Source organism: Gekko japonicus, unplaced genomic scaffold (assembly GCF_001447785.1).
Source record: "Gekko japonicus isolate JY-2015 unplaced genomic scaffold, Gekko_japonicus_V1.1 scaffold534, whole genome shotgun sequence".
Taxonomy (NCBI): domain Eukaryota; kingdom Metazoa; phylum Chordata; class Lepidosauria; order Squamata; family Gekkonidae; genus Gekko; species Gekko japonicus.
The window spans coordinates 895077-922591 of record NW_015172021.1 but is presented as its reverse complement, the minus strand read 5'-3'; the positions used below and the strand labels follow the sequence as shown (position 1 = coordinate 922591).

The window sequence follows — 27515 nt, the reverse complement described above, 5'->3', positions numbered from 1 at the left end:
AGTTGGATTTAAGGAGAGCTTTATTGTTTTATTTAAAGCGCACAGCCCCGTTTAGACAGTCTGCTCAATTGTTTGTCTGTTTTACCAGACCCAAGAAGGGCCGAGCTGCTTCGGCTCAATCCATCTCCAGATGGGTAACCTCGGCCGTTCGCAACAACTACGACTCAGCAGGTATGACGTGCCCGTTTCCAATTTGGGCACATTCCACACGGGCACAGGCCGCTTCGGCTGCTTTTTCTGCGTCTATGAACATTACAGACATCTGTAAGGCAGCGACATGGTCGTCACCTCTGACATTCTTAAAACATTATGCAGTTGATGTTGACTCTCAACCTGATGCTTCTGTGGGTATGGCAGTGTTACAATCGTTAGTTAAATAAACGTTTTCGCCCACACCCGCCTCCGAGTCATATGTAGCTTGCTAGACTCCCATGTGGGACTGCACAGAAGACACGATGATGAAAACATGGTTGCACTTACCTGTAACTGATGTTCATTGAGTGTCTTCTGTGCTGGCACACATCCCTCCCTCCTTCCCTGCTGTGGACGAGTAATCTATTTTCCCATGGCGGCAGGATAGGACTGAGAGAGAGAGGTGCCCCCCCTCCCCTCGTCACGTGACCAAATGGCGGGAAATGGCTCATTTCACAATTCTTTCCTTCTCTCCGAGGGGAGGGGGGACTCAATGCTCTAGAACATTGAGGAAGCTCTTGGAATGTTCTTCCGCAGCAGGCCTGCCTTCAGGCAGTCCCATGTGTGCCAGCACAGAAGACACTCGATGAACATCAGTTACAGGTAAGTGCAACCATGTTATGTATGATACTTTGGTCAGCAAAGGTGGAGGAATGGCATGTGTGTATGTGTGTGATGTGGACTGTGAAGGGGCAAAGCTGCATGAGTTTGAAGAGGCAATGAGGTACTTGGGAGAAAGCTGGCCCCTTCATAAGGGGCTCTGATCCCACCCATTGCTTTGTCGGGTTGGCTTTTTGAGGCTTGCCGGAGGCTTCTGGTGTCCCTCATGGATGCCTCAGTGAAGCGCACCTGGCAGCTCACTTTCCTTCCTGTTCCTTTTCCCCTCAGGCCGAGTATGTCGGGCCTCCACCTCATGAAGCAAGGCCGAGACAGGAAGAAGGTCGACCTCCAGAGGGACTTCACGGTTGCGTCTCCAGCAGAGTTCGTCACGCGTTTCGGGGGGAACAAAGTTATTGAGAAGGTGAGCTTGGGAACCTTTTTAAAAAATAGACCGAGCTTGAAGAAAGCTCAGCTTATTTTCTTTAATAGGGTTCAGAAGTGAGACATGTGAGGAACACGTTTAAAAATGTATAACCATAGGATGCTCATTCGCTTGGCAATGAATCAAACTCTGGTTCAGCTGCAAGTACACTGCACTGCATGCTGCCCCCCCCATTTGAAGTGTCACATGAACATTTATCAGTTTATAGTAGGAACAGGCAATCTTTCTGACCCGCATGCCTAAAAGCCAGTGTTAATCACTGCAAATAATGGAATGCAGACAAACTGAGGGCCAAAGAGATGGGCATCTCTGGGGAGACACCATCATTTTAAAAGAGTGAATTCCTGCCTGCGACCTCATTTGCACTGCCCTGTGGGGGTCCGATTCAGGGCCACTGTGCTCCAGGTGGGAGGGGATCCTGCCTTCCCCCAGTGCCAGTTTTCCAACCTGAAATGGTGTGAAGGTGTGTTGTTTTGCCAGCTTGTCCCCCTCAGTGCCCTTGCAGGCTGGAAAAATGGCACCGGGGGGGGGGCAGGGTCCCTTCCCCCCTCCCCCAACACCATAGTTGTCCTGGCCAGAATTGCCCCCCCCCCCCTGGCACAGTTTAAAGGAGTTCCTGGGTGGGAACTCCTTCTTTAAAATGGCAGTGTGAAACCAGGGACGGAATAGCATCTAGTTTGGCCCTTAGTGAGTGCAGGAGGGCGGGGGTTGTATGTGGGCAGGCACACTGGAATTACGCTACGCCGAGCCCCACCGCCAAGCATCTTAGGGGCTCACCTCAGACCTGGCTGTTGGCTGTATTGGATTCAGGAGGCAGTGACAGACAGAAACCGTGTCTGTCACCTTCTCCCACGTTGCCCCATTAGTGCAGCTGTCAGTACCTCAGGGACTTGTGCTTTGGTTAAAAGGTAAAGGTAAAGGTTCCCTTGCTTGAAAGCCAGTCGAATCCGACTCTAGGGTTGCGGTGCTCATCTCCGTTTCAAAGCCGAAGAGCCAGCGCTGTCCGAAGACGTTTCCGTGGTCATGTGGCCGGCATGACTAAACACCAAGGCGCACGGAACGCTGTTACCTTCCCACCGAAGTGGTACCTATTTATCTACTTGCAATTTCTTGCTTTCGAACTGCTAGGTGGGCAGGAGCTGGAACTAGAGACCGGAGCTCACTCCATCATGCGGCACCCGGGTCTTTAACTACTGAACTACTGACCTTCCACAGCCTGCAGTTCAGCGTCTTAACCACTTGAGCAACCACAGCTCCTATGCTTTTGTTACACGGGTATATTTATTTAGACCATTTTTATGCTGCCGTTCTATCCGGTCAGGTTCCGCAAGGTGGCAAATGTTAAAAAACACACACACAAAAACCCTAAAACAATTGAACAATTAAAAGCACATTTAAAATAATAAAATAATTCAATAAAACATTAAATAATTTGATAAAAACACAACAGACAGAGAACCAGGCCTGTAGCCCACCATTTTGCCCTTTCAGCAATAGTTCCAGGAACTGCTCATCTCTGGTTTATATGATTCGGAGTTGACTTCCTCCATAAATCCTGGGTGGGTTTTTTTTTTGACACTTTGGGAAACCAGATTTATTCATTACATTTACATGCAATCCAAAATGGGAAGAAATAAAAAAATTGAAGAATACCAGCAACCACAATACAGACCAGACATTATAGTGTGGGTTTCCATGAAAAGGTAAAATAAATGATTAAACTGTTAAAGTGTACACATTTTTGGGCAAACTACCTCTATTTTTAAAAATTCTGTACTTAATATTAAGTTAATAGAAAAGAGCAATCCAAAAGTAAAACTATTATAACATTATTGACCAGTAGATACCCCCAGAAAACCTAGGCTAATCCTAAATTTTTGTACAATTTTTGTACACCCACATAACAACTCATATTGATACATGCTTACAATAACCTTACAATTTTAACCAGATTCTATAATCATTTCTACACGGAAGAACTTAATTCTGTCTGTCTCAGAAACCAATAACTGGCTTCCACATTTCATCATAATCACAGAGTGAAAAAGACAACTGGGAACCAACAAAGAAAAAATTGTTTACTGTTTTCCCCATGACATAAACATCCCAAAGTTTGTCGAACCAGGCATCTATGGAAGGCCCATTTGGGTTTTTTCAATTGGCTGCAATCACCTGTCATGCAGCTGCAATCAATATCGAGACCAAGGAACGTTGATTCTTTTCCATTGAATAAGCCAGCCATAAATCAAAAATAAAAAGGTCTGGAGACATAGTGAGAGAAATGTCTACCATTTGTGAGATCTTGTTAGCAACTATGCCCCAAAAGGATTGAATCACTGGACAAGAGCACCACAGATGTAAGGGGGAGCCTCACTGATTACATCCTTTCCAGCAAAGCGGGCTATAAGAGGATCCAATTTTATTAAATTTGGTTGGGCACAGATACCAATTAGAGATTGTCTTATAGGATTGAAGCTTTAAAGGAACTATATATAATTTGTTAGAAGGGGAGTTCCATATTTTCTGCCATTCTTCAGGAATTAAATTCCATTTTAATTCTTTCTCCCAAACCTTAGTAAAAGTAGGGGGTTTGTTTATTGTGTCTTGGAGGTTCTTATAAATTTTAGACAGTAAACCTTTGGTTTCTTCCTCTGTGTTTCTGAGAATTTCTTCAAACCCTGTTAACAGCCAAAGAAGATGACCATATTTTTTTAACTGCGTTATTAAATTTTGGATTTGGGAGTACTGAAACCAGTTAATTTGATGGCCTAATTTGTCCTCTACCATATTTTTAGAAATAATACTGCTATTCAATATCCAGGCACAAGGCCTGTCTAAACCAGTCCTCATCCATTCCTGGTATCGAAAGGGTTCCAACCAGGGGGAAACCACTGTTGATTTAAAATAGTTTATTTATTTATTTGATTAGGCAGTCCCTTAGGTATGCCGGACCCTGACCATAGAGGGCTTTAAAGGTCAAAACCAGCACCTTGAAGTGAATCCGGTATGCTATTGGCAGCCAGTGCAGTGCTTTCAACATAGGCTGGATGTGTTCCCGTATAGGAGAGGGATGAGGAGCTGAGATTTTTCAGTAATTATCCCAAATTCTTATAGTATTATAGAGGAAGGGATTCACCAGGATTGAATAAGATCTAAATTTCTGTGTTGTTCAGATAGTTCCTTTCAATGTCAAGGAGTTGACAAAAACCTCCTCTATAGAAACCCATTTTTCATATGGGGAGGTATGTAACAACTGGACGAACTGTGCGAAATTTGAGATCCTGTTTTGTTGGGAAGGATGCTAACTTGCACAAGTACTACATCTGGTCCTCACAGAAAACTTGGTGTTTGAGTGCTGATTCTCAGATTATGGAGTCTACTGACTGACCCTGGGGCCCCCACCCTGTGTCCTGTGTCCTAATCATACGTGAGATGCAGGTTTTCTGCACATGCATGATTCAGATCACACCTGTGGCTCATGTGGAGAAGGGATTTCATCCCCTGCCCCCTTTTTCGGACTTAAACTTGTCTTGGGGGCCTGCTTTTGTTCTGTTTGGAAAATACACATGTACGCTTGTGATTTCCTCCAAAAGCCAGATAAGACCATCCTCCAGTGACCATTTCATGTCAGGAAAACTGTACAGAGGAAAAGTAGAAGCTGCTTCTCCACAGTCACAATCTGAATTGGGCTTCACATGTCAGGGAATGGAGGACAATCTGTAACTCGTGTGGTTGTTACACAGGGTAGGGAACCCCGATTCAACCTGTGTGCTCCGTAATTTGTGAATCAGCCACCTGAAGTGCCCAAACCTGAAAGCCTTCAGTCATGACCTCCATGGGAAGGAATCATGGGGCAGAAAAAGTTGCAAGTGGGGGGGGGGGACCCTGCAGGTTGGGGGGGGGGAAGTTAACAAAGTTGTTGCCCCCCCCCCCCCCCCCCCACGCGCCAATTGTTAGGTTAATGGTGCATCCACAGCCGAGAGACAGGGAACATTCAGAACTTCTGGCTCCTGCAGATTTTTCCCTTCTGCCTCCAACCTGTCTGTCTGGTTTTTGGAGGGGCAGCTTGGGATGCCTCTGCTCTTGTATTGCAAGCATTTACTGCCCCAATCCGTGGGTCCTCGTGCAGGCTGCAGAGGAAGCACAATGTTTGTGCCTGCCTGAAGATGAGAGAGAGCTGCTGTTTTTTCTTGTTCTTGGAGTTGTCGTTTGGAGGGTAGACTAAGTTTAGAAACTCTGTAGAGGTGGCTGGGTTAATACACTGGCTTAGATTGAATGTGTAAAAGATTACTCTGTCCTGGTTGTACCTTGTCCAGGTTCTTATTGCCAATAATGGAATCGCAGCGGTGAAATGCATGAGGTCCATCCGGCGCTGGTCCTACGAGATGTTTCGGAACGAGCGAGCAATCCGCTTTGTTGTCATGGTAACTCCTGAAGACTTGAAAGCCAATGCAGGTGAGTCTTGAAAGACCAGCTTTTGGACCTACTTCTGTCTGGATTTTTGCAGCAGGTCATTCTTCTTGACAATTACAGTGCTTCATGGATGATAATTGACTATGGACATTTGCAGCCCCAGGGCTTCCCTTGTTGTTGTTTGGCTTGTGTTGTGGCTCTGTTCTTGGCAACAGTTGTGTGATACAGACTACTGTTTCCAAATTATGTAGATGGGGAAGGAGTCCATGGATTTTGTATGGCTTTAGCTGCCTTCCAAAATTTGCTTTAGTTGAAGGCCCTAGTTAGGGAGAGGACAAGTCTTATCTACAAAGCCACACTAATAGGTTTGTAATGTGGCTAGGGCTAGATAAATTCATTTAAAAAAAAAATCAATTTGAAAAGCTATGCACAGATAATTGGCCAGCAGATTTAAATAGATTCTAAAAGGTATTATTGTCACATTTTCCCTGAAAACCATGGAAGACAGACAGCATCTTAGAAGAGGCATTCCCTTCATTTTCCACGATGGGTAGAATGCCTCTTTTGAGTAGGTACCTGATATAATTGTGTGCCAACATCATAGAGAAACTAAGGCCTGGTACTGACTGTGGAGTGGGCCTCTATCCTTGTGGTGGTGGTGACTTGTCAGGATCACGTTAGAGACTCTCAGAAAGTAGCAAGGCAGTTTGCTATTTTTGGAGTGCCTCCAAGACCCACAGAGAACTCAGGTACACCCGTTAACCTTCCCCAAAGCCTGGAAAAAATGCTGATGTTTCTCTGGCCAGCTTAAGACATGCTCAGGAGTGGCCAAGTACATTCATTCCTTGCTCGAGATCATGCCATGGATAGAGCTGGATGACTGAGGGAGCCACATGGTGGTTGTTTATGAGTTTTGACTTGTAGCTTGGGGACTGCATTGGACAAAGGCTTCCCCTGTAGCCTCCCACAGCTTGCATAATCTCAGTGTCGCCTCCCCTTTACCTGGGAGGTAGCAGTTGTAGCAGTTGCCTTACAGAGCTGAGTAGGCCAAAAGAGGTCCTTACATCCAAGGTCTTTGCTGTGTGGAATAGATTATTAGGGGTTCAGCGGGAAGAGGAGAGAGGGAGAGAGAGACAAGCCATGTGGTTGAGGGTGTTGTCCTGTAGCTTTTGCAGGTTGCTGTGAGCTCTCTGCAGCCTGATTGACATGCACAAGAGAACAAGGTGGCAGAATTATCAGACTACAGATAAAGGATCACATTTTGGAATGTACTGCTGTGTTTAAAAACTCCCTGCAAACAGAAAATTAGAGATGGGTGGAAGCTTTTTACCTTGATGCACTACTTTTCTCTTTGGAGGGAGTTCTTCTTTAACTATAAAGATGCATTTCAGAAGTGGACTACTCCACCACCTTCATACCGCTGTGGTACAATCCATGCTACCACTTCAGTATTCTGCTACCACATTTCCCCCTATGTGTGGGTTGGCCCTGAGTCTATAAGCAGTGGTTGGATTTGAGGCTGTGTTTCCCAGTTCCAAATCCAACTCTTATTCCATTAGACCATGTGCTTCCCCACCAGTAATGCAGGCACATCAAGTTTTCTACTGACTCAGAAGCTTAACTCTCTATGTGGAGAAGGGCAAGAATTTTACCCATGCTCAGAGGCACTCTAGCCTTTCTGAAGGAGTACCCTTTTCTTTAGCCTTTCTGCATCTTTCTGTGTGGATGCTGCTATTTCTGGTTCTCTGTGGTGCTTCTGTAAAAGTCCAGCTGCCATTTGACAGAGATTAGGTAAAGGTTTCTCTTGCTCAAAAGCCAGTTGGATCTGACTCTAGGGGGCGGTGCTCATCTCCGTTTCCAAGCCGAAGAGCCAGTGCTGTCTGAAGACATTTCTGTGGTTATGTGGCCGCGTGATTAAATACTGAGGTGCACGGAACGCTGTTCCCTTCCCACCGAAGCGGTACCTATTTGTCTACTTGCAATTTCTTGCTTTTGAAAAGAGATTAGCTGGGCCTAAACCTGGTGGGCAACCAAGTATACTTCATTGGGCCAGGAGTTCGTGCAAAGGGGGGGGGGAGTCTTGATCTACTTTATGTTATTTAAGGAGCAAAATAGAAAAATATAATTTTCTTGGTTTGAGGTTGATAGGGTTGACAGGGAAGTGATGTTATGTGATGTGCCTGTGTCATAGGGTTTGGACGGCATCGGTACTGTCAGGTGTCACTCTGGGTTTTGGGTAAAACTCTGGTAAAATCAGCCTTAAACCATAGAGTTTTACCCCCAAACCAGAGCATCATCCCCCCAAAGTCACCGATGTGCCTGTGTCACTTCCGGGTGATATAGGCACGTCACATTTCTGGCACTGTCGCTGTTTGGGGTGGGAATTTCCTCCTGCTGGCTGGCAGTGGGCAGAAGGCCACAAAACCAGGGAATCCCCCACCCCCAACTGGAGAATGGCAACCCTGCTGTCATCCATTTGTACCAGACACTGTGGAGGGAGAACTAACAAGCATCAGTTCAGAGATTCAAACATATAGCAAAATCGTGAGACGATCCTTTCTGCATTGCACCGTTTCAGAGTACAGATGATGTTAGGGATAAAGCGCAGCAGCTGAATGCTTTTCTTTCTTTCTTTAAACATTTATTCCCCACGTTTCTTCCTTACTGAGCTCAAAGCAGCTCACAACACAGATACAACTCATAAAATATGCATTAGAAGTGTAAAACCCAAAATTTAAAACCACAATTCAGGACTGCTAGTAAATGTAACCAAACGTGGTACTAAATAAAACTGTCTTCGGCTCCCTCCTAAACAGGGAAAGTGAGGAGGGGGCCAGGCGCACCTCCCTGGGGAGGTTTTTCCATAATTGCAGGGCTGCCACCAAAAAGACAGAGTTTTGTTTCTAAATTCCCTTGTGGGCTGAAGGCTAGCTCTTCAGGCTTCCGCGCGTGGCATTAGGGTTGCCAGGTCCCCTCGTCGCTTTGGGGTGGGATTTGGGGGGCATTCCGAGGGTGGGCGGAATGTTACGCAATGTCTCCAACGCAGTGTCCTCACCTGGAAGTGATGTCATCACATCAGGTACGCTCTGGTATTTGGGCAAAACTCTATGGTTTTTTCACCATCAAACCATAGATTTTGCCCAAATACCAGAGCATCCCTGCACGATGTCCCCAACATGATGACATCACTCCTGGATGACGTCATTGCGTGGCAATATCCCTGTTAAGAAGAAGAAGAAGGGATTGGATTTATACCCTGCCCTTCACTTGGAGTCTCAGAGCGGCGTACAAACTCCTTTCCCTTCCCCTCCCCACAACAGACACCCTGTGAGGTAGGTGGGGCTGAGAGAGCTCTGATAGAAACGGCTCTTTTTCAAGAACAGCTCTTATCAGAACTATGGATTGCCCAAGGTCATCCAGCCAGGTGCAAGTGGAGGAGTGGGGAATCAAACCCGGTTCTCCCAGATTAGAGTCCGCGCACTTTACCACTACACCAAACTGGCTCTCTTTAGTGGTGGGGTTCACCCCTCTGGCCAGGTGTTCTGCAGCAGGAAGAAGCCCCTGAAACCGGATCCCCTGAAACCGGATCCCCCACCTGGATCTGGGGCTGGTAAGCCTGCATGGTGTGCTAGCATGCTGGGCTGGATACTTTGGGTACTTTCCTGTGGAATTCTGTGTGTAATTCTCCTCCTGCCTCCTGAAGTGGCATAATCCTGTGAAGGGTGGCGGCGGCGGCAGCAACACTGATCTTCCCCCCCCCCTGCACAGATGAGACTATAGTGAGTAACAGTTACTCATCAAGTGTGTGGCCGAACAGTTTTGAAAGATCTTGTGCTTATCTCTGTAAACAAGGCCTTTTGTCAGCCAGTCCCTTCACCTCATTGTTCTGTGTGGCGTGTGGCACTCCCACGTTCCGAATTCAGTTTCCCTCCGCGCAGTCCTTGTCTCTCTGTCTGTTTTTCCACTCATACCTTCAAGTTTCCTTCAGGCATTTCTGTGTGCTGTTATGGGAAGGGCTTGTGCTCTTGAGGTGAGAGGTATTAAAGGGCACTAAGACTATAGGGCTTGGGTCCTGTGACTCTCTTCTGTTAAGTCTTCCTCTGAGGGAGCAAGTGGCTGGTTTCGCTTCCTGTGGTGGCCGTTTCATGGCTGCGCCCACCACTCTGAGTTAGGGATGCCACCTTCCAGGTGGGACCTGGGGATCCCCTGGAATTACACCTCATCTCCAATGGCAGAGACCAGTTCCCCTAGAGAAAATGGATGCTTGGAGGGTAGACTCTGTGGCATAGCATTCCTGTGAGGTCCCTGTCCTCCACAGGCTCTATCCCAAATCTCCAGGCGTTTCCCAACCTGGTGGCAACCAATGCTCCCTCTAACCTGTGGAGTCTTGTGAGCAAAAGTTATACTTTGTGAGCTACTGGCAATAAAGTTGTGAGCAAGCGATTTGGCTGCTGCATACATTAGTTTGCTCTGGCGCCCTCCTTCCTGAGCTAAGACCAAAATATGTGAGCTGGAGGCTAAAAAACTGGGAGCCAGCTCACATGAACTCAGCTTAGAGGGAACACTGGTGGCAACCCTCCCCCTCCATCCCCCGCTGGTGGCTAGGGGGGACCGGGCACCCCTACTCTGAGTCAGTAGAAAAGAGCAAGAGTCCAGTACAATGTTCCCTCTAAGCTGTGGAGTCTTGTGAGCAAAAATTCTACTTTGTGAGCTACTGGCATTAACGTTGTGAGCAAGCAATTTGGCTGCTGCATAAATTAAGTTTGTTCTGGAGCCATCCTTCCTGAGCTAAGACAGAAATGTGTGAGCCAGAGGCTAAAAAACTTTGAGCTAGCTCACACTAACTCAGCTTAGAGGAAACACTGGTCCAGGTGCACCTTAAAGATTAACAACATTTGTGGCTTTCGTGAGTCAGAATCCTTCCAAAGGTGCCTGCAGGCTCAAGAAGATTGGGGACTACTGCTCTAAGTGTATGTGACCAAATAACACAAGAAGCCTCATCTCTTCCACTTCCCATTTTGTTTGCTAGCACATCTTAACAAGTAGTCTTGTTGTTTTTTCCAGTCCTTGGGCCCAAATAGGTGGCCTACCCCTGGGCCAGAGTGCTGGACTGGAGAAACCTGGGTCCAAAACCCCACTTTTTGGGGGGCTCTGTGGCTGACTTTTCCCCAGTTACTCTTTGAACCTACCCTACATTGCAGGGGGGGTTGTGAGCAGTGTTCCCTCTAAGCTGAGTTAGTGTGAGCAAGCTCACAGATTTTTGTTTTAGCTCAAGAAGGATGGCTCCCGAGCAAACTAATCTATATGGTAGCCAAATTGCTCACTCACAGCTTTCATGCCAGTAGCTCACAAAGTAGAACCTTTGTTCACAAGACTCCACAGCTTAGTGGGAGCATTGGTTGTGCGGATAAAATGGATGAGGCCAGAGCCTTTCATAAGAACATAAGAATATAAGAGAAGCCAATGTTGGATCAGGCCAATGGCCCATTTAGTCCAACACTCTGTCACACAAATACCAGGTGACATCAGGAGGTCCAGCAGTGGGCAGTGTTTCCTCTAAGCTGTGGAGTCTTGTGAGCAAAAATTCTACTCTGTGAGCTACTGGCATTAAAGCTGTGAGCAAGTGATTTGGCTACTGCATAAATCAGTTTGCTCTGGAGCCATCCTTCCTGAGCGAGGTAAAAAATGTGTGAGCCAGAGGATAAAAACCTGTGAGCTAGCTCACACTAACTCAGCTTAGAGGGAACATTGGCAGTGGGGCCAGGACACTAGAAGCCCTCCCACTGTTGCCCCCCCCAAGCACCAAGAATACAGAGCATCACTTGCCCTAGACTGAGAGTCCCTATCTATACCTTGTGACTAATAGCCACTGATGGACTTCTGCTCCATATGCTTATCTAATTCCCGCTTGAAGCCGTCCATGCTTGTAGCTGCCGCCACCTCCTGTGGCAGTGAATTCCTTTTGTTAATCACTCTTTGGGTGAAGAAGTACTTCCTTTATCTGTTCCAATGTCATTAAGTGCCCACGAGTTCTTGTATTGTGAGAGCCGTGACCACTTCCCTAAGCCCCTTGGAGTAATGGTGAGATTTTTTAAAAAAATGATTATAATCATAGCAGCGCTATAGTTTTAAAAATATTTGTATTTCACCTTTCAGTGAGTATATAAGTCTGCAAGGCTAACAAAGCTAAATGAAGCAAGCTGCAGCAATTAAAACTATAAAAATACACGGGAAAATAAATCACAGCAATGCAACAGAAACAACTTAAAAGTAGAAGAGGCCAAAACCAAATACTCCTCCCTGGGGTCCCCCAAAAGCTCTCCTAGAGAACAATATTTAACTTGGTGCCTGAAGGCCCTCACGGAAAGAGCAGAGTAAATTTTTTTTTAAAGAGTTCCACCTTCCCAGTGCCATTGTTGAAAAGGCCAGTTAAAGCAGGACAGCAAGAATGTGAGGAGTTCCTTCCATCTGCTTTCCCTCCAGTCAGGGAAGCGTGAAGCACTGTGTCACCCCTTAGTGCAGTGATGGCGAACCTTTGAGAGACCGAGTGCCCAAACTGCGACCCAAAACCCACTTATTTATCGCAAAGTGCCAACACTGCAATTTAACCTGAATACTGAGGTTTTACTTTAGAAAAAATGACTCATACATTAACTTAAGATGATCCAAACAAAGTAAGGAAAGCAATCCCAAATGCTTTCATTTACTTAAAATTATTTGGCAGAGAATTCGACACTTTAATGATGGTCTGGGCCTGGGTGGGGCGATGGCACGCGTGCCCACAGAGAGGGCTCTGAGTGCCACCTCTGGCACCCGTGCCATAGGTTCGCCACCACTGCCTTAGTGGGTTTCCTCTGCCATCATCTCACACAGCCAATCTTCCCTGCTCCTCCCAGCCAATCTTCCCTGGTTTATTGTTTAAAAAAAAATAGGCAGTGAGGGCGGGGTACAAATTTGAAGAAATAAATAAATTAAATAAATACATACACATACAGAGAGAGAGAGAGAGAATTGTATTTATAAATTGTTGTTAACTGCCCTGAAGCCCATTGGGGAGAGGGTGGTATATAAATCAAATAAATAATAATAATGTTATTATTAAATTCCATTTAGCCCCCACCATCTTTAAAACTGCATGCACATTATCTTACCTCATTCCTCTAAGGTCAGGGACAGAGGGTTGCACTGGGGGAGAATGTGTCCTCCAGATACCCCTTAGCATGTGGGGTCCCTTGGGGGACATGTCTCTCCTCAATATTGTTTAACATCTACATGCACCCCCTTGCCCAGCTAGCACGGATCTTCGGGTTGGGGTGTCATCAGTATGTTGATGAGTCATCAGTATGTTGATGACACCCAGCTGTATCTGTTATTGGACGGCCACCCAGATTGCACCCCATGATACTCTGGTCCTGGGTTTGGAGGCCGTGGTTGGGTGGCTGAAGCAGAGTGGGTTGAAACTGAATCTAGCAAAGACGGAGGTTCTGTGGCTGGGGAGGGGAACTTCAGAATTGTCCACTCTTGACGGGGCACTACTGACACCGGCGCAATCTGTCAAGAGTCTGGGAGTGATTCTGGACTCCTCCTCGAATATGGCGGCTCAGGTCATGCACATCACCAGACTAGGCATTCTTTAATCTACGGCAGGCTTGGCAATTGGCTCCCTTCCTGTTGCGCCCCGACCTAGCCACGGTAATCCATGCAACGGTCACCTCCAGGCCAGATTACTGCAACTCACTTAACGCTGGCCTGCCCTTGAAACTGACCCGGAAGCTCCAACTGATCCAGAGCACGGCGGTGCGAATCCCGCAGACGGCACATATACATCCAGTGCTGCGCCAGTTACACTGGCTTTCAGTGGAATACTGAGTCAAGTTCAAGGTTTTGTTATTGACCTACAGGGCCTTGAGCGGTCAGGGACTGAATTACCCATGGGACCGTCTCCTCCATTATGTCCCTGGGAGAGCGTTACGCTCTTCAGATAACAACTTGCTGGTGATCCCTGTCCCCAAAGCCATCCGGCTGTCCTCGACCAAGGCCAGGGCCTTTTTGGTCCTGGCTCCGACCTGGTGGAACTCTCTGCCAAATGCCATCAGGGCCCTGCAGAACCATATGCAGTTCCTCAGGGTAGGAACCATATGCAGTTCCTCAGGAACCATATGCAGTTCCTCTAAGGTAGAGATATTCCGCCAGGCCTTTGGTTGAGGACAGCAAGGGTTTCCATCATGGCTGGCACCCTTTCTGCTCCAGTTGCTTCTCATATCTGCTTTGCCCTCCTCTTCCCTGCCCACGAGGCGGCCAGCAGCCTGAAATGGGACCAATCAATATATGCCATCCTCTTGTCTGAAATATGTTACTGATGTTTCAATTACTTCATCTTGATGTTTTTATGAATGATGTACAGCACCAAGAGCCCTGCATTACAGGGGTTGTGCAATTGACACATTAAATAAATAAATAAATAAATAAATAGTCAATGATGTATTTCTTCTCTTGATTTTCAGAGTATATCAAAATGGCAGATCATTATGTTCCAGTGCCAGGAGGCCCAAATAACAACAACTATGCAAATGTGGAGCTGATTCTGGATATTGCAAAGCGGATCCCAGTGCAGGTGAGACGGGCACAGAAGTCTGAGTTCGAAGACGGAAGAAAAGGGGTTACATGTGCATCTATACTATGTTTACGGGCGTGGATTTTGTGGTGTTGATAACTAAGCCTCTGGCAGTGACCGCCTGAGCTGCCCTGATGTCACAGGGTCTTTTAGACATTTCGCCAATGGCAGCAAGATCCTCAAGTGGGGACCAGGCAGGGAGAGGCAATTACAGAAATAAGGGATGAGTGGGTGGAGACAAGGAAGGCCTTGTTTTTGATTGTGTGATAATGGGGAAGGGCAATGAGGAGTGTGTGTGTTTTAAATAAATTTTTACTTAACACTTCTGGCTATACCGCTGCTATTAAAGGGGTCTTAGAATGTTTAGTATTTAATGTTGTTTTTGGACACCACTGCTTACCCTTGAAGGTAAAACACTATTTACTTATACCACGGTAGCTTGGTTTCTCCTGTGCATAGGGTACACAGACGTTAGGACCAACAGATATAAGACCCAAATAATTCCTATTTTAAGAGTAATAGAAATATTTGACATGACATTGGTTGTGCAGCTACACCTTTCTCACTGTTTTCTTTAGTGCAGCTGCAATTAATGGAGGTGGCGGTCCCTGTTCTGCTTCTCCTTGTGACAGTATTCAAATCGCTAGTTTCCTTTTCTCTTGCATCTGCCCCAAACCTACAGTCACAAAGTCTTGCTTCCATTGATGTGAACTCTTTTGGATGAAGCGAGAGAAGTAGCATTGTTTAGGTCAGGGGAAACTAAACTACAGTTCATGGGCTGCTGCTGGCCCCTTTCCATCTGGTCCTCAAGAGGAGGGGGTGGAGCCAGGATGATATCAAACTAGGATCTAGGAGACCAAGATTCAAACCTCCATTTCTACCGCTGAAGCTTGCTGGGTGACCCTGGAATATAAGAGAACATAAGAGAAGCCATGTTGGATCAAACTAATGGCCCATCGAGTCCAACACTCTGTGTCACACATTTGCCAAAACCCAGAGACCCTCAGGAGGCCCAGCAGCAGGGCCAGAGCTCCAGAAGCCCTCCTGCCGTTGCCCCCCCAAGCACCATGAAGACAGAGCATCAAAGTGTTCCATCAATCCCTTGTGGCTAATAGCCACTGATGGACCTCTGCTCCATATGTTCAATTCCCTCTTGAAGATGTCTATGCTTGTAGCCACCGCCACCACCACTTCCTGCGGTACTGAATTCCCCATGTGAATTACTCTTTGTGTGAAGAAGTACTTCCTTTTATCTGGTCACACACTCTTAGCCTAGCCCACCTCACGGGTTTGTTGTGAGGATAAAATGGAAGAGAGGAGAATGACGTAAGCTGCTTTGGCTCCCCATTGGGGAGAAAGGCTGGGTAGAAGTTAAGTGAATAGTAAATAAGAGGCAGAGCTGGAGGTACCAGGATAGAGCAGGTAGAGAAAGAGGTACTTTTCTCCCTTTCTCACAATACAAGAACTTGTGGGCACTCCATGAAATTAGAACAGATTAAAGGAAGTACTTCTTCACCCAAAGAGTGATTAACACTTGGAATTCACTGCCACAGGACGTGGTGGCAGCTTCAAGAGGGAATTGAATAAACATATGGAGCAGAGGTCCATCAGTGGCTATTAGCCACAAGGTATGGATAAGGACTCTCAGTCTGGGGCAAGGGATGCTCTGTATTCTTGGTGCTTGGGAAGGGGGGTCAACAGTGGGAGGGCTTCTAGTGTCCTGGCCCCACTGGTGGACCTCCTGATGGCACCTGGTATTTTTGGCCACTGTGTGACACAGAGTGTTGGACTGGATGGGCCATTGGCCTGACCCAACATTGGCTTCTCTTATGTTCTTATGACTCTTAAGCCACCTGCAAGTCCACTCCTTCTTTTTAAGACCCCAAAAAGGCCTGCAACTTCTTAAAAGATGGAGTTTGTCACAAATCTGCCTGAGGTTTGTGTGTGTGTGTGTGTGTGTGTGTGTGTGTGAGTGAGTGTTTTCTTTGGTGCCACCACCCCAAACTAAAGCCAGCCAACCATGTTTACCAGTGGTTTGGGGAACACTAGGAAAGGCTGACTCTAGGCATGTACAAATGGCAGAGTTTCCCAATTACATCAGCCCTTCCCTTGTGTGCATGAGCGAGGGCTAATGTGGGGGGAAGTATCTGAAGCACAGCCTGCTCTCTTAAACAGGGAAGTCTTTGTTAACTACAGCTTATCAAACTAGAACACAAGACGAGGGGAAAATGACTATAATGCATATTAGCTACAGGAGAAGAGCAGGAGAAATCATATCTCTAAGCTCACCTCAACAGTACAGAAGTTACCTCTGCATCTCCCTCCGTGGATGCTTGGGAAGCTAATGCTGATTCTGACTCCCCACCTGCCCCATGCGGGGGATCCGATCCCCCTAGCATTGGAACACCATTAACTGGTTGTTCAGACCTTTAGAACTCCTCCTGCCCCATCTGACTGGAAGTTCCTTACCTAATCCAGAGTTGGGGAGTCTGCTCCTTTGTGGGATTGTGAACCTCTGTCCCTCAGTCATCAGAGAGCACACATCCCACCCGCCTCAATACCCAGCTAATGATTTAACAGCAGCTATCCATATTGGCCTTCCTGGAAGATATAACAAATGGGCATTTCTTCACAGAAATGCATCTCTTGGTGCATTTTATGGCTCTCTGGGAAAGAAAGCTGCTCCCAGGGCCTCCCCTAGAGAGCTTCAAAGTGCACCTTACATCTCTGGATCCATGACAGGGTTGGCACCTCCAGGCTTTCTCATATGCAACAGACCCTGGATCAAGCCGCTAAATGGTCATGTCAGCATTTCCCTTGGAGCAAGATGTCTGCATACTCTTGATATAGGTGTTCTGGGAGGCAGTTCTTGGTGTAAGGGTGGAGAAGAACAGGAGACTTTTACAACATGGAAGCTAATGCAGCTCTTGGAGGGGAGGGGAGGGCCAGGGCCAGTTTGGAAGTGTGTGGACTCTAATCTGGGAGAACCGGGTTTGATTCCCCACTCCTCTGCATGCAGCTGCTGGATGACCTTGGGCAAGCCGTAGCTCTGTCAGAGCTGTTCTCTCAAGGACAGTTCTGGAAAGAGCTCTCTCAGCCCCACCTGCCTCACAGGGTGTCTATTGTGGGGAGGGGAAGGGAAAGCCGCTCTGAGATTCCGAGTGAAGGGTGGGGTATAAATCCAATCTCTTCTCCTTCTCCTTCTTGGCATAGGAGAAAGAAAAGGGTAGGGCTGTGGGGGGTGGATGGGCTTTGAAGCCAACAGTGAAGAATTTGCTCTGCAATGAGGAGAGGGAGTAAGGAAGCTTGTGTAAGTATTTAAGGAGGGAGCTTTGCATGGTTGATGTGAAAAACACAATATAATCCATTCCTTCGGTTGGGCAAGAATCTCACCTGAAAAGCTATAGGGCTACATCTTTCCTCTTTCGGCATGGTCCCCTGATCCTTCCCTGTTTGACCCCCTACCCTTCTTCCCAGTCCATTTATTATAAGTGAGGTTTCTCTGATTTCAGTGCTTTGCATAGTGCTTTTTGGTCTGGTGAAGTGAAATAAGCATGAAGAAGCTGGAAGCTGCAAAGATTTATGGCCTGGGCTTGCTTTCTTGGTTTTTAGAGAGATCTTCCCAAGGTAGCTATCAATGAAATAACCTTGATTTTATTCCTCTTTCAGGCAGTATGGGCTGGTTGGGGCCATGCCTCTGAGAATCCCAAATTACCAGAACTTCTCCACAAAAATGGAATTGCCTTTATGGGTAAGGAAGCAAAATATTTATGGGGAAGGGGGGAATTTGGGAAAGCCAAAGCCATCATAAGCAGTAGAGGGAATATCTCCGTCGGCCTCCAGGTAGAGCCCAAAGGATTTCTCCGTGTCTCACAGACCTCATCCCATAGTTACAATCTGTCGTGAAAGAAAAGTTCTGAAATTATGTAAAGAGATCGTCCTGCGGTAAAAGGCTGACTAAGCCAGGACCATGGGGCCCAGTAGGATGTATCTGTTTCTCTCTTCCTGGGCACTACCAGTTGGCGCACACAGACGTGGTTTAAAGTGGTGGATCACACTAAGGATCTGCCTGTTATCTGCCTAGTGCAGTATTCCGGACTCTGTTCAGATGTCCTGGGAAGGTTTGAACCAGGCCAAGATGGAGGTCGCCATCCCCTCTTCCCACCAAAGAATCTAGTTCCCTAAGAATATCTGAGATTGTTGTGTCTCTTTTGCCTTCTGGAAGGGGGTGGATTTGGCCTCAGTCTTCTGTGCTTGTTCTTCCTCTTCGTAGGTCCACCAAGCCAAGCAATGTGGGCTTTAGGAGATAAAATTGCTTCGTCGATAGTGGCTCAAACTGCAGGAATCCCTACGCTTCCGTGGAGTGGCAGTGGTAAGTCGGCCACGCTTTCTGGCCCTGTTTCTTGCAGCCGTTGCCTAAGATTCTAAACCCAAGATGTAGTGCAGCATCGTGGCTATAAGAGTGTACTGTGAACACAGTACTGTGAAACAAGAGGTCTCCAGCTTGTTGGCTTGAAAAGCATTTTTCTCCTGATATTAAGCCCCAGCTTAAAAATAAGGACCATGGTATATCTAAAAATTGCAGCAAAAATTCCAAACAGTAAAACAAGCACAAATGCTGTTAGACACCTAATTTGCCAGCATAATAAATGGATTGCAGTAGCAGCTGAGCTCTCTAATTTTGAAGAAGACGATGAGATTAGATTTATACACCACCCTTCAATACCTGAAAGAGTCTCAGAGCGGCTCATGAGCTCTTTTCCCTTCCCCTCTGCACAGCAGACACCCTGTGAGGTAGGTGTCTAAGGGAGCGGTGGCGCAGGCAGTACAACGCCTGCAGTAACAACGATAGTGAACAGCCACAATGGCTGTTCGAGACCCACTGCGGCTGGAGTGAGCTCCTGGCCCTAGTCCCAGCTCTCGCCCACCCAGCGGCTCGAAAGCATTTGCAAGCAGACAAATGGGTACCTGCCCTAGGTGGCAGGGGGCACCCTCCTCCTGGTTGTGTGCCGGGAGTGCTGGTGGCGCTAACAACAATGGCAGCGGAGCAACTGGCGACCCAAGGATGCAGCGACCGAACCGGATGGAGGCGGAGTTGAGGCGACGCGACGGCGAGACGACGCAGCACGGCAGGAGCCTAAGGGACAGAAGCCGGAAGCTGCAGTCAGAAGCGGTCGCGCGTCGGAGGAGCCCACCAGAAGCCTCCCGGAGGTAGTCGCCAGCCAGCCTGAGGCGCCGGGAACAGCATCTGAAGCCCGCCCGGGAAATCAGCAAAACAGGAGAGAACGCGCCGCTTTGGTGTAGGTAGGCAGCCTCTCCCCCTTCGAATTTGTGGCCCTAGGTTAGGATAACAACTACATAAGTAGTATATCTGTAAACCACTCTGAGACCCCCTAAGGGTCAAAGGCGGTATATAAATCGAATTGTAAAGTAAAGTAAAGGTGGGGCTGAGAGAGCTCTTTTGAGGACTGCTCTTGAGAGAACAGCTCTGAGAGAACTTTTGATTGATCCAAGATCACCCAGCAGCTGCATGTGGAGGAGCGGGGAATCAAAACTTGGTTCTCCCAGATTAGAGTCTGTGCTCCTAACCACTACATTAAACTGACAGCATAACCGTGACAAAAACATTAACTGCCGATGGTTTCACATACATTTCCTTAGTAATCTTCAGAACAACCCTGGAATGTAGGTCAGTATTATTGTCCTGGGGCACTGAGGCCAAGAGCCAGCTGGTCTAAGGCTACCTAGTAAGGTTGTGGCTGAAGCAGGATTTTAAATAGGGGCATCCTTAGCCAGGACACCACACTGCAGCACAGTGTTACCAACTTGGTACTTAGAAGCAGTGCTGTAGCCTCAACTTCAAGCTTTCTGAAAGAGGACCATCCTCAGCATTCATCAAAATACTGCTAAGAAGAGGGCCTTCCCTCCAGAATGCATTTCAGGGTTATCATGTAGCTTTCAAGGCGGGCCTCTGCCTCATGTGCCCCCCCCTCCCAACAACAACAACATTACAGTTGGTTGGGGCACACCAAGACGGAGCTCCAATGAAGGACCTCCATGAATCAGAAAGTCAGTAGGGAAAATGTGATCCTCAAGATCCTGTGGCCCCAGACTGCTAAGTGCTGTTTACTTTGGGCCAAAAAAGTGCTGTAGACAAGACAGGATAGGAGTTGGGTATTCCTGGTGGGGTCATTGCCCAACGGAATGCTTGGCACAACCTCACTTTTGCCTCACTGCAGATTCTGGGCATTCTGCAAATGCAGCATCTTACAGAGTGGGCTACAATAGTGTAGTCTGGATAGTAAAGGTAAAGGTTTCCCTTGCTCGAAAGCTAGTTGAATCTGACTCTAGGGGGCGATGCTCATCTCCATTTCCAAGCCGAAGAGCCAGCGCTGTCCGAAGACATTTATGTGGTCATGTGGCTGGCATGACTAAACGCTGAGGCGCACAGGACGCTGTTACCTTCCCACAAAAGCAGCACCTATCTATCTACTTTCAATTTCTTGCTTTTGAACTACTAGGTTGACAGGAGATGGGGCCAGAGACAGGAGCTCATTCCGTCACACGGCACTCGGGTCTCGAACTGCTGAACTACAGACCTTCCGGTCTGCAGCTCAGCGCCTTAATCTCTGAGCCACCGTGGTCCCAGTCTGGATATTATGCTGGTACAAATAACCGGGTCCCCCCATCTAGGAGCATGTGCAGCTGCCTGGCCTACCAATCAGCCAGCCCACCACTCTCATCCAGCAGTGGGCCCAGGAATAATAACCCCCCAAGCGGCCATTCTGGGTTTTCAAAGAAGGTACAACACATCCTTCCCAAGGTCAGTCTTCTTTCTGACCAGCAGTAACTGTTACTCTCTTCAGTCTCAAATTTATGAACCCTTACTATCTCTAGTATCAGCTTCCCACAGGAATAAACAACTTTTAAAGGGGATTAGATAGATTCATGGAGGAGAAGTCTGTCAGTGCCTACTAGCTATGGTGACTGAGGGGAACCTTCACATTCAGAGGCACTAAGCCTCTGAACCCCAGAGCCAGGTGGAGGTGCCCCTCTTTCAAATCCTGCTTCAGCCACAACCTTTCTAGGGATAGACTTAGGTGAGCTGCTCTTGGCTTCAGTGCCCCTGGATAATAATATTGTCCCCAATACTGTTGTATCTTAACAAGGCAAATGTATGTGAAACACTTGGACTCTATCAATGGCCTATGTCTTGGCCAAACACTTGGACTATATCATTGGCCTGTGTGTTTTATTTAGCAGTTGCAAATGCCTATAACGGGTGTCAAACACATAGCCTGGGGGCCGAAATTGACTCATCCTGGGCTCTTACCCAGAGCGCGAGCAACTGGTATGAGAAAGGGAAGGCAGGACTTCCGGTTGATGGCGGCACGCTCACGGACTCACCTCCCGGACCTCCCGGGGTGTCTCCATGCTCCGGCGGAGGGAGGGGGTGAGCAGGCTCGTTAACCCCCCCAGGGGCCCGGCGAAGGGTCCCTGGCCAAGGAGCTTTGAGGGGGTAGCCTCTTCGATGGCTGAATGCCAGAGAATAGAGGCTCCCCCTTGCTCCAGTGGTTTATCCAGCCGAGAGACTGAATGGTACAAGTGAAGCTAGCCGGGTCAAGCGTAGGAGATCGGGTGTCAGAAATGATTAATGTAGCGGAGTCGGAAGACCAACTATGAATGTGAGTCAACTGAGATAAGATTTTAAAAAGAAAAGACGCTCCCTACCCAACACGGCGGAACGGCAGAAGCGAGTGGGGGAGGGACGCCTTTTATGCGTAAATCACTGAGCGAAAGGGAGGGAGGAGCGGAAGAATAAACGTGTGATTGCCCAGAAGTACTCACCCAATCGAGCTATTCAGTTAAGCGCATATTCAGAGACTTTAAAAAAGTTTTTGTGAAAGTAAACAAACAGGGAAAAGATGGCGGGGAAGAGGGACAGAGACAAAGAGAAACTTTTAAAAACGAAACCAGAGTCCCCGAGATCGGAAACGACCAGTGAGACGACCAAGGCGATGGCTGAGGTCATGCGCCCTCTACTGGAACAGCTCTATGTCTTTAAAGAGCCGATGTCGGTGGTAACAGCGAATATAACAGCGCAGCAAAAGCAGCTTGCAGTTGTAACAACAAGCATCACTGCTCAACAAACGCAAATAACGGACTTGATCCAAGTAATGAAGCAGGATGCGGAGAAAGTAAAGGAAATGGCTAAGACAACACAGAAAGTGAGGAAGAAAGTGCAAAAATTGGAAAAGAAAACTGTTTCTTTGGAAGATCAGATGCTGCAAGTGCAAATGGATAAGGCCAACATGGTCCTGTGCTTCCAAGGGGTGCCAGAGAATAGAGGAGAGAATCTTAAAGAACTGATGAGTGAGCTACTCGCCCCAGCAACAGATATAAAGGCGGAATTGTTACTCAACGACATGGATGTGGCCTACAGGTCATATTCAGGATATATAAAGAAAAATAATCTGCCTGGGGAAATTGTAGTAAGATTCTCGAAGAGGCACATCAGGGATGCTATCCTGAAAGCAGTGGCTGTGACAACCCTGAAGGTGGGAGAGCATATGGTCAGAATGCTAAAGGATATTCCAGTAAGGCAACGGCGAAAGAAATACAAAGAACTTGTGCTCTTCCTCCAAACAAATTCAATTGGATACAAATGGCTATTTCCAGAAGGAGTAGCATTTAAGATCAAAGAGAAGAAGGTTAAGATTGACTCTGTTCTTAAAGCTCAAGAATTTCTAAAGGAGCAGCTGGGAAGGTCAAAGGAAGAGAAAAAAGAAGAAGATAGCAGGTCCAGCGGCGAGCTGGAAACTGGTTCATCTGGCGAGGACTCTTTGTCTGAGCAGCAGCCCCGAAAAGTCCCTACAAACTGCGGAAAAGAGAGAAGACGTAGTAAAGGTTGAAGGACTCTGAGTTGTGCCTTTGAGAACATTGGTTCCAGGGGATGATGGGGGGCACTGTTATTGGGCGATTAAATGTAAATGGGGAGGGTTAAAAGTTCTAAAAGATTGACACAGTTCATAAGAAGTACAAAGATTATAAGTTTGGATGCTAAAAAAAAAGCTAGTTAGAGGATCTCCTCTCTTGGGTTTTTAGTCAGTAGTGGGTTCTTTACTTTCTCCCTTATATGTCGTTTTTCCCTCCCCCTTTTCTGTTTTAGTTTTTTTTAGTGTTAAAAAAAAAAAAAAAAAAAAAACCCCCCCGGGGGCTCAAAAAAAAAAAAAAGAGAAAGGGAAGGCAGGAGACTGATCAGGAGGAATGGGTATGTGGGCACATACAATGAGGTATGTGTGGTAGAAGCTGTCAAGAAATGAAAGGAAACGGCTTTTGTGGATTTATTTACATTTATTGGGGCTTTTGTGGATTCCCCAGTAAATCAATTGCTTTCACTTTTAGGAATCAATTTTGTTTGTATGTTGAGTAAGAAATAATATTGTTAATTGGGTTTGCCTGTGTCATTTATAAAGTTTATATCTCCAGTACCTGGCATTTAATTTTATGGCAGACATGGCGCGGCCTGACGAAGTAATTTGTATGTCAGATCTGGCTCTCCTAACATACGAGTTTAACACTCGTATATATAAGGTTGTTATGGCTATGCTAATTCATCCCACCCCATCCCACGTAGTCATGGCTTGTAGACATGGTTCCCCCCTGCCACGTTTTATTTTTGCAATGTGATGTAATCCAAGGTCTGCCCAGCGAGTATCATGGTTAAGTAGAAATTTGAACGCAGGTCTTCAAAAGTCCTACTGTGACACTCCAACCACTATTTGGGACTTCAGAATCATGTGTCGGTTCAAATGGCTGCAGGGTTTGAGTGACAAGGTTCAGGTTCCGGTGGTGAAATCACATTTGAATTCTGACACCTACCTGCACATGCCTGAGATTTTGAAATCGAGGATGTCAGTTTTGTAATGACATAGGGCTGAGCCGAAACGCTGTGGTGGTGGGGTATTTCAAAAAGAGCTGCCCTCTCCTGTGAATGAATCACTGGCTTGGTTATTTGAGCGAGGGGAGTGGCTTGTGGAAAGGCACAAAACCATTAGCCCGTTTAGAGAGACGGCTGGAAGTAGTGACCTCGCTCGGATTGGCTTTGTGATGGCTTGCCTTGAGTAGAAGCCTCTCTTCTAAAATGGCAGCAAGCAGCATGGGGGGGGGAGCACCTGTGAACAGCTAAGCTGTGTGAAAGCTGCCCTCCCTCACTATGTTTGTGGCTGAAAATTTGGCACAATAGTAGTACTTTGTAGGAAATATTATGGACCGTGTTAAGGCAAAATAGCAATAACTCCTATCCATTTTTTAAGGAATAAAGTAGCTTTAAAAACATTTATAGTATTCTGTTTTTGGTAAATAATTTGTTTAGACTTTTCGGAAGTTTTTGTTGTCATGATTTTATGTATTCATGTACTACATTTATACCTCCACCTTTCTCCCCAGTAGGGACCCAGACTGGTTTACATCATTCTCCTCTCCTCAGTTTTATCCTAGCAGCAACCCTGTGAGGGAGGTTAGGTCGAGAGTGTGTGACTGGGCCAAGGTCACTCAGTGAGCTTCAGCAGTAATTCGAACCCTAGTCTGACACTCCAACCACTACACTGTACCCACTCTCGTGGTGTTTGTATATGGTTAATAAATACTGCTGGTGAATTTGAGTGTTCTTATGAGGCACAAATCAGCCCAGACTGAGCATTTCCCAAGCCCACTGACTTGAGAGGAGAGAATTTGAAGCTGCTCAGATCTTACAACGTGATTTTTTCCCACTGAGCCTGTTTTTAAGTCTCCCCACTGCAATCAGATTTTCTTATCCTCCATGGTCCTCTTGCCTGCCTTCTGTTCTCCCAACAACTCTGAGAGGCAGACCTGCCTGAGGGGGATGACTGGCTCAACGTTGATGAGGCCTGCTTCATTCCATTGTGAGGATTTGAACCTGGGCCCTTCTGGCCATCACAGCGCACACTCTTAAATACACTGTCCACAACATGCTTTACTTGGGTGCCATATTGTGCTCAAAATTTGTAAACTGTCCCCCCCCCCCCGTAAGCCTGCCTATTTTAAAAACGTGGTAGTCATGACTGTAGAAAACACATCTTGTCGGCGCTGAAAGAATTCTGCTGACCTGGCTGGTCCAATCTCATCGGATCTCGGAAGCAGAGCGGGGTCGGCCCAGGTTAGTGTTTGGATAGGAGACCACCAAGGAAGCCCAGGGTCACTACCCAGAGGCAGGCCATGGCAAACCGCCTCTGAACGTCTCTTGCCTTGGAATCCCTACAGGGTCACAATAGGTCAGCTGCGACTTGATTTATTTATTTATTTATCATTACACTTATATCCTGCCCTCCCCACGGACGGGCTCAGGGCGGCTTACAAATAAGTGCAGCATGTGCCAATAAAACAATAAAATCACACATAAAAACAACCATTGTTAACAATAATAAACAATAATAAAGTGCTCAAAGAGGTTATCAATTTAGTCAAATCAAGATGGTGACCTATAAATATACCCAAAAGCCTACGTCAGCGGCGTCGACTCATCTCAGTACTGTTGCAAGATCGTTATAATGGGCCATCCCGTTACCCCATTGTTGCCACAGAATAGTTGTTGTTGGTGGTAGTGGCGGCTCCTAATTGAAACCCTGACGGAAGAGCTCCGTCTTGCAGGCCCTGCGGAACTGTGAAAGGTCCCGCAGGGCCCTGATCTCCTCTGGGAGCTCATTCCACCAGGTAGGAGCCGCCACTGAAAAGGCCTTGGCCCTGGTTGCCGCAAGCCTGGCCTCCCTGCGGCCTGGGATCACTAGACCATGTTGGGCCCCTGACCGTAGTGCTCACTGGGGTATGTATGGGGAAAGGCGATCCTAAAGCTGTGGAAAGGCTGAAGGCCAAAGATTCTCCTTGGGAATAAAAGCTTGACTGATAATGGCTCTCTGTGCCCCTAAACTGTCGCCTGAAACCTTATTACTCTGTGAGCCCAGCAAATTCTGTGTGTTGTATATAGTTTCAAGTCTCTTTATTGTATAGTCTTATTTCATTTTAGGAAGTTAGGGTTTTTTTTCTGGCTTACCTCAAGCCTCATCTGGAATTACTGCTTTCAGAATCCACTTAGGACCTGTCTTGTCAGGTGTATAGGTTAGGGTAGAGGCCCTACGGGTCAAACTACAGAGCACACTACCTCTTTTTAACGGCCTTCACACTGTCCCATAATCATCTGCCTGGCATCAAGCCTGACTTATATCTTCTTAAAAAAAACTGTTTCACTGCTGGTTTTTTAGTTCTATGCTGAGTGGGTTTTATTGTAATTTCTTGGTTGTGGGCCTTAATTTGCAAACCAACTCAGGAACTGTATTGAGCGAGCGGTGTATGAATCAATAAACGATTTTTGTTGCAGATAATACACACAGATTTGAGACTTTACTGACATCATTTTGGATTTCAGGTCTGCGGGTGGATTGGCAAGAGGGCGACTTCCAGAAGCGCATCCTCAATGTCCCCCAGGAATTGTACGAGAAGGGCTGTGTGACGGATGTGGACCACGGACTGAGGGTAGGCCTTGCTCCCAGGATACTCTTGTGCTGCTGAACTTTAACTTTTGACAGTCCAACCATCAGTGTTTACATTTCTGTCTGAACTGTGAACCTGCTCTTGGCACTCAATTAGATACAATGGTGGCAGGGTGCTTCTAGCTGAGAGCCATTATTAATTTCCATTGGATTTGTCACCATCATCCCAACCAAGTCTGGAAAGAGCAGCTGTTTTGTTCCCATAACATATCCCTGTTGGGTTTCAGGAGAGTGTCGCTGATATATTACTGTCTTTCCCTTGATGTGCTTGGCTCCCAATCTGTGCACGTGATTCTGTACCTCCAGTTGGAACTGGTAGTGGTGGTGGAAAAGACAGTAATATTAGAAAGGTGGGAGAGATCAAACTCCAAGAAGTTTTGGAAACTTTACTGCAGATAGGGTTCTGGGATGTATCTTCATTAAAGCAGATGCCTCAGTGATGGAGGTTCATCCGGCTGCTTCTCTTGGCTGGTCCACAAAAACCATGTACGCATTCTGCAGGGTGAGAAACTCCCAGTGGGCCATAAATTCAAGAGGTTGGGGCTTTATTTTGCCCATGGGTCTATATAGAGTTCCATTTTTGGAGGAGCTCTGCTAGTTAAGAAATTAATTTCTGGGCTCAGTTCAAAGTGCTGCTTTTTTTGTGGCAGAGCAAATAAAGAAGGTCCAGGGTTCAAAGCTTGGCAAT

General features: G+C 46.9%; 1 protein-coding gene across 1 annotated transcript in view; it reads left to right on the top strand.

Moving 5' to 3' along the window:
• Window positions 1-27515, top strand: part of ACACA (acetyl-CoA carboxylase alpha) — a 297952-nt gene that overhangs the window by 33565 nt on the left and 236872 nt on the right. Inside the window, exons 2-7 of the mRNA XM_015420510.1 lie at window positions 1081-1213; window positions 5551-5689; window positions 14152-14261; window positions 17931-18012; window positions 18535-18633; window positions 26704-26810. Of these exons, the coding sequence (XP_015275996.1) occupies window positions 1081-1213; window positions 5551-5689; window positions 14152-14261; window positions 17931-18012; window positions 18535-18633; window positions 26704-26810 (670 nt within the window). The remainder of the gene's footprint in view (window positions 1-1080; window positions 1214-5550; window positions 5690-14151; window positions 14262-17930; window positions 18013-18534; window positions 18634-26703; window positions 26811-27515) is intronic.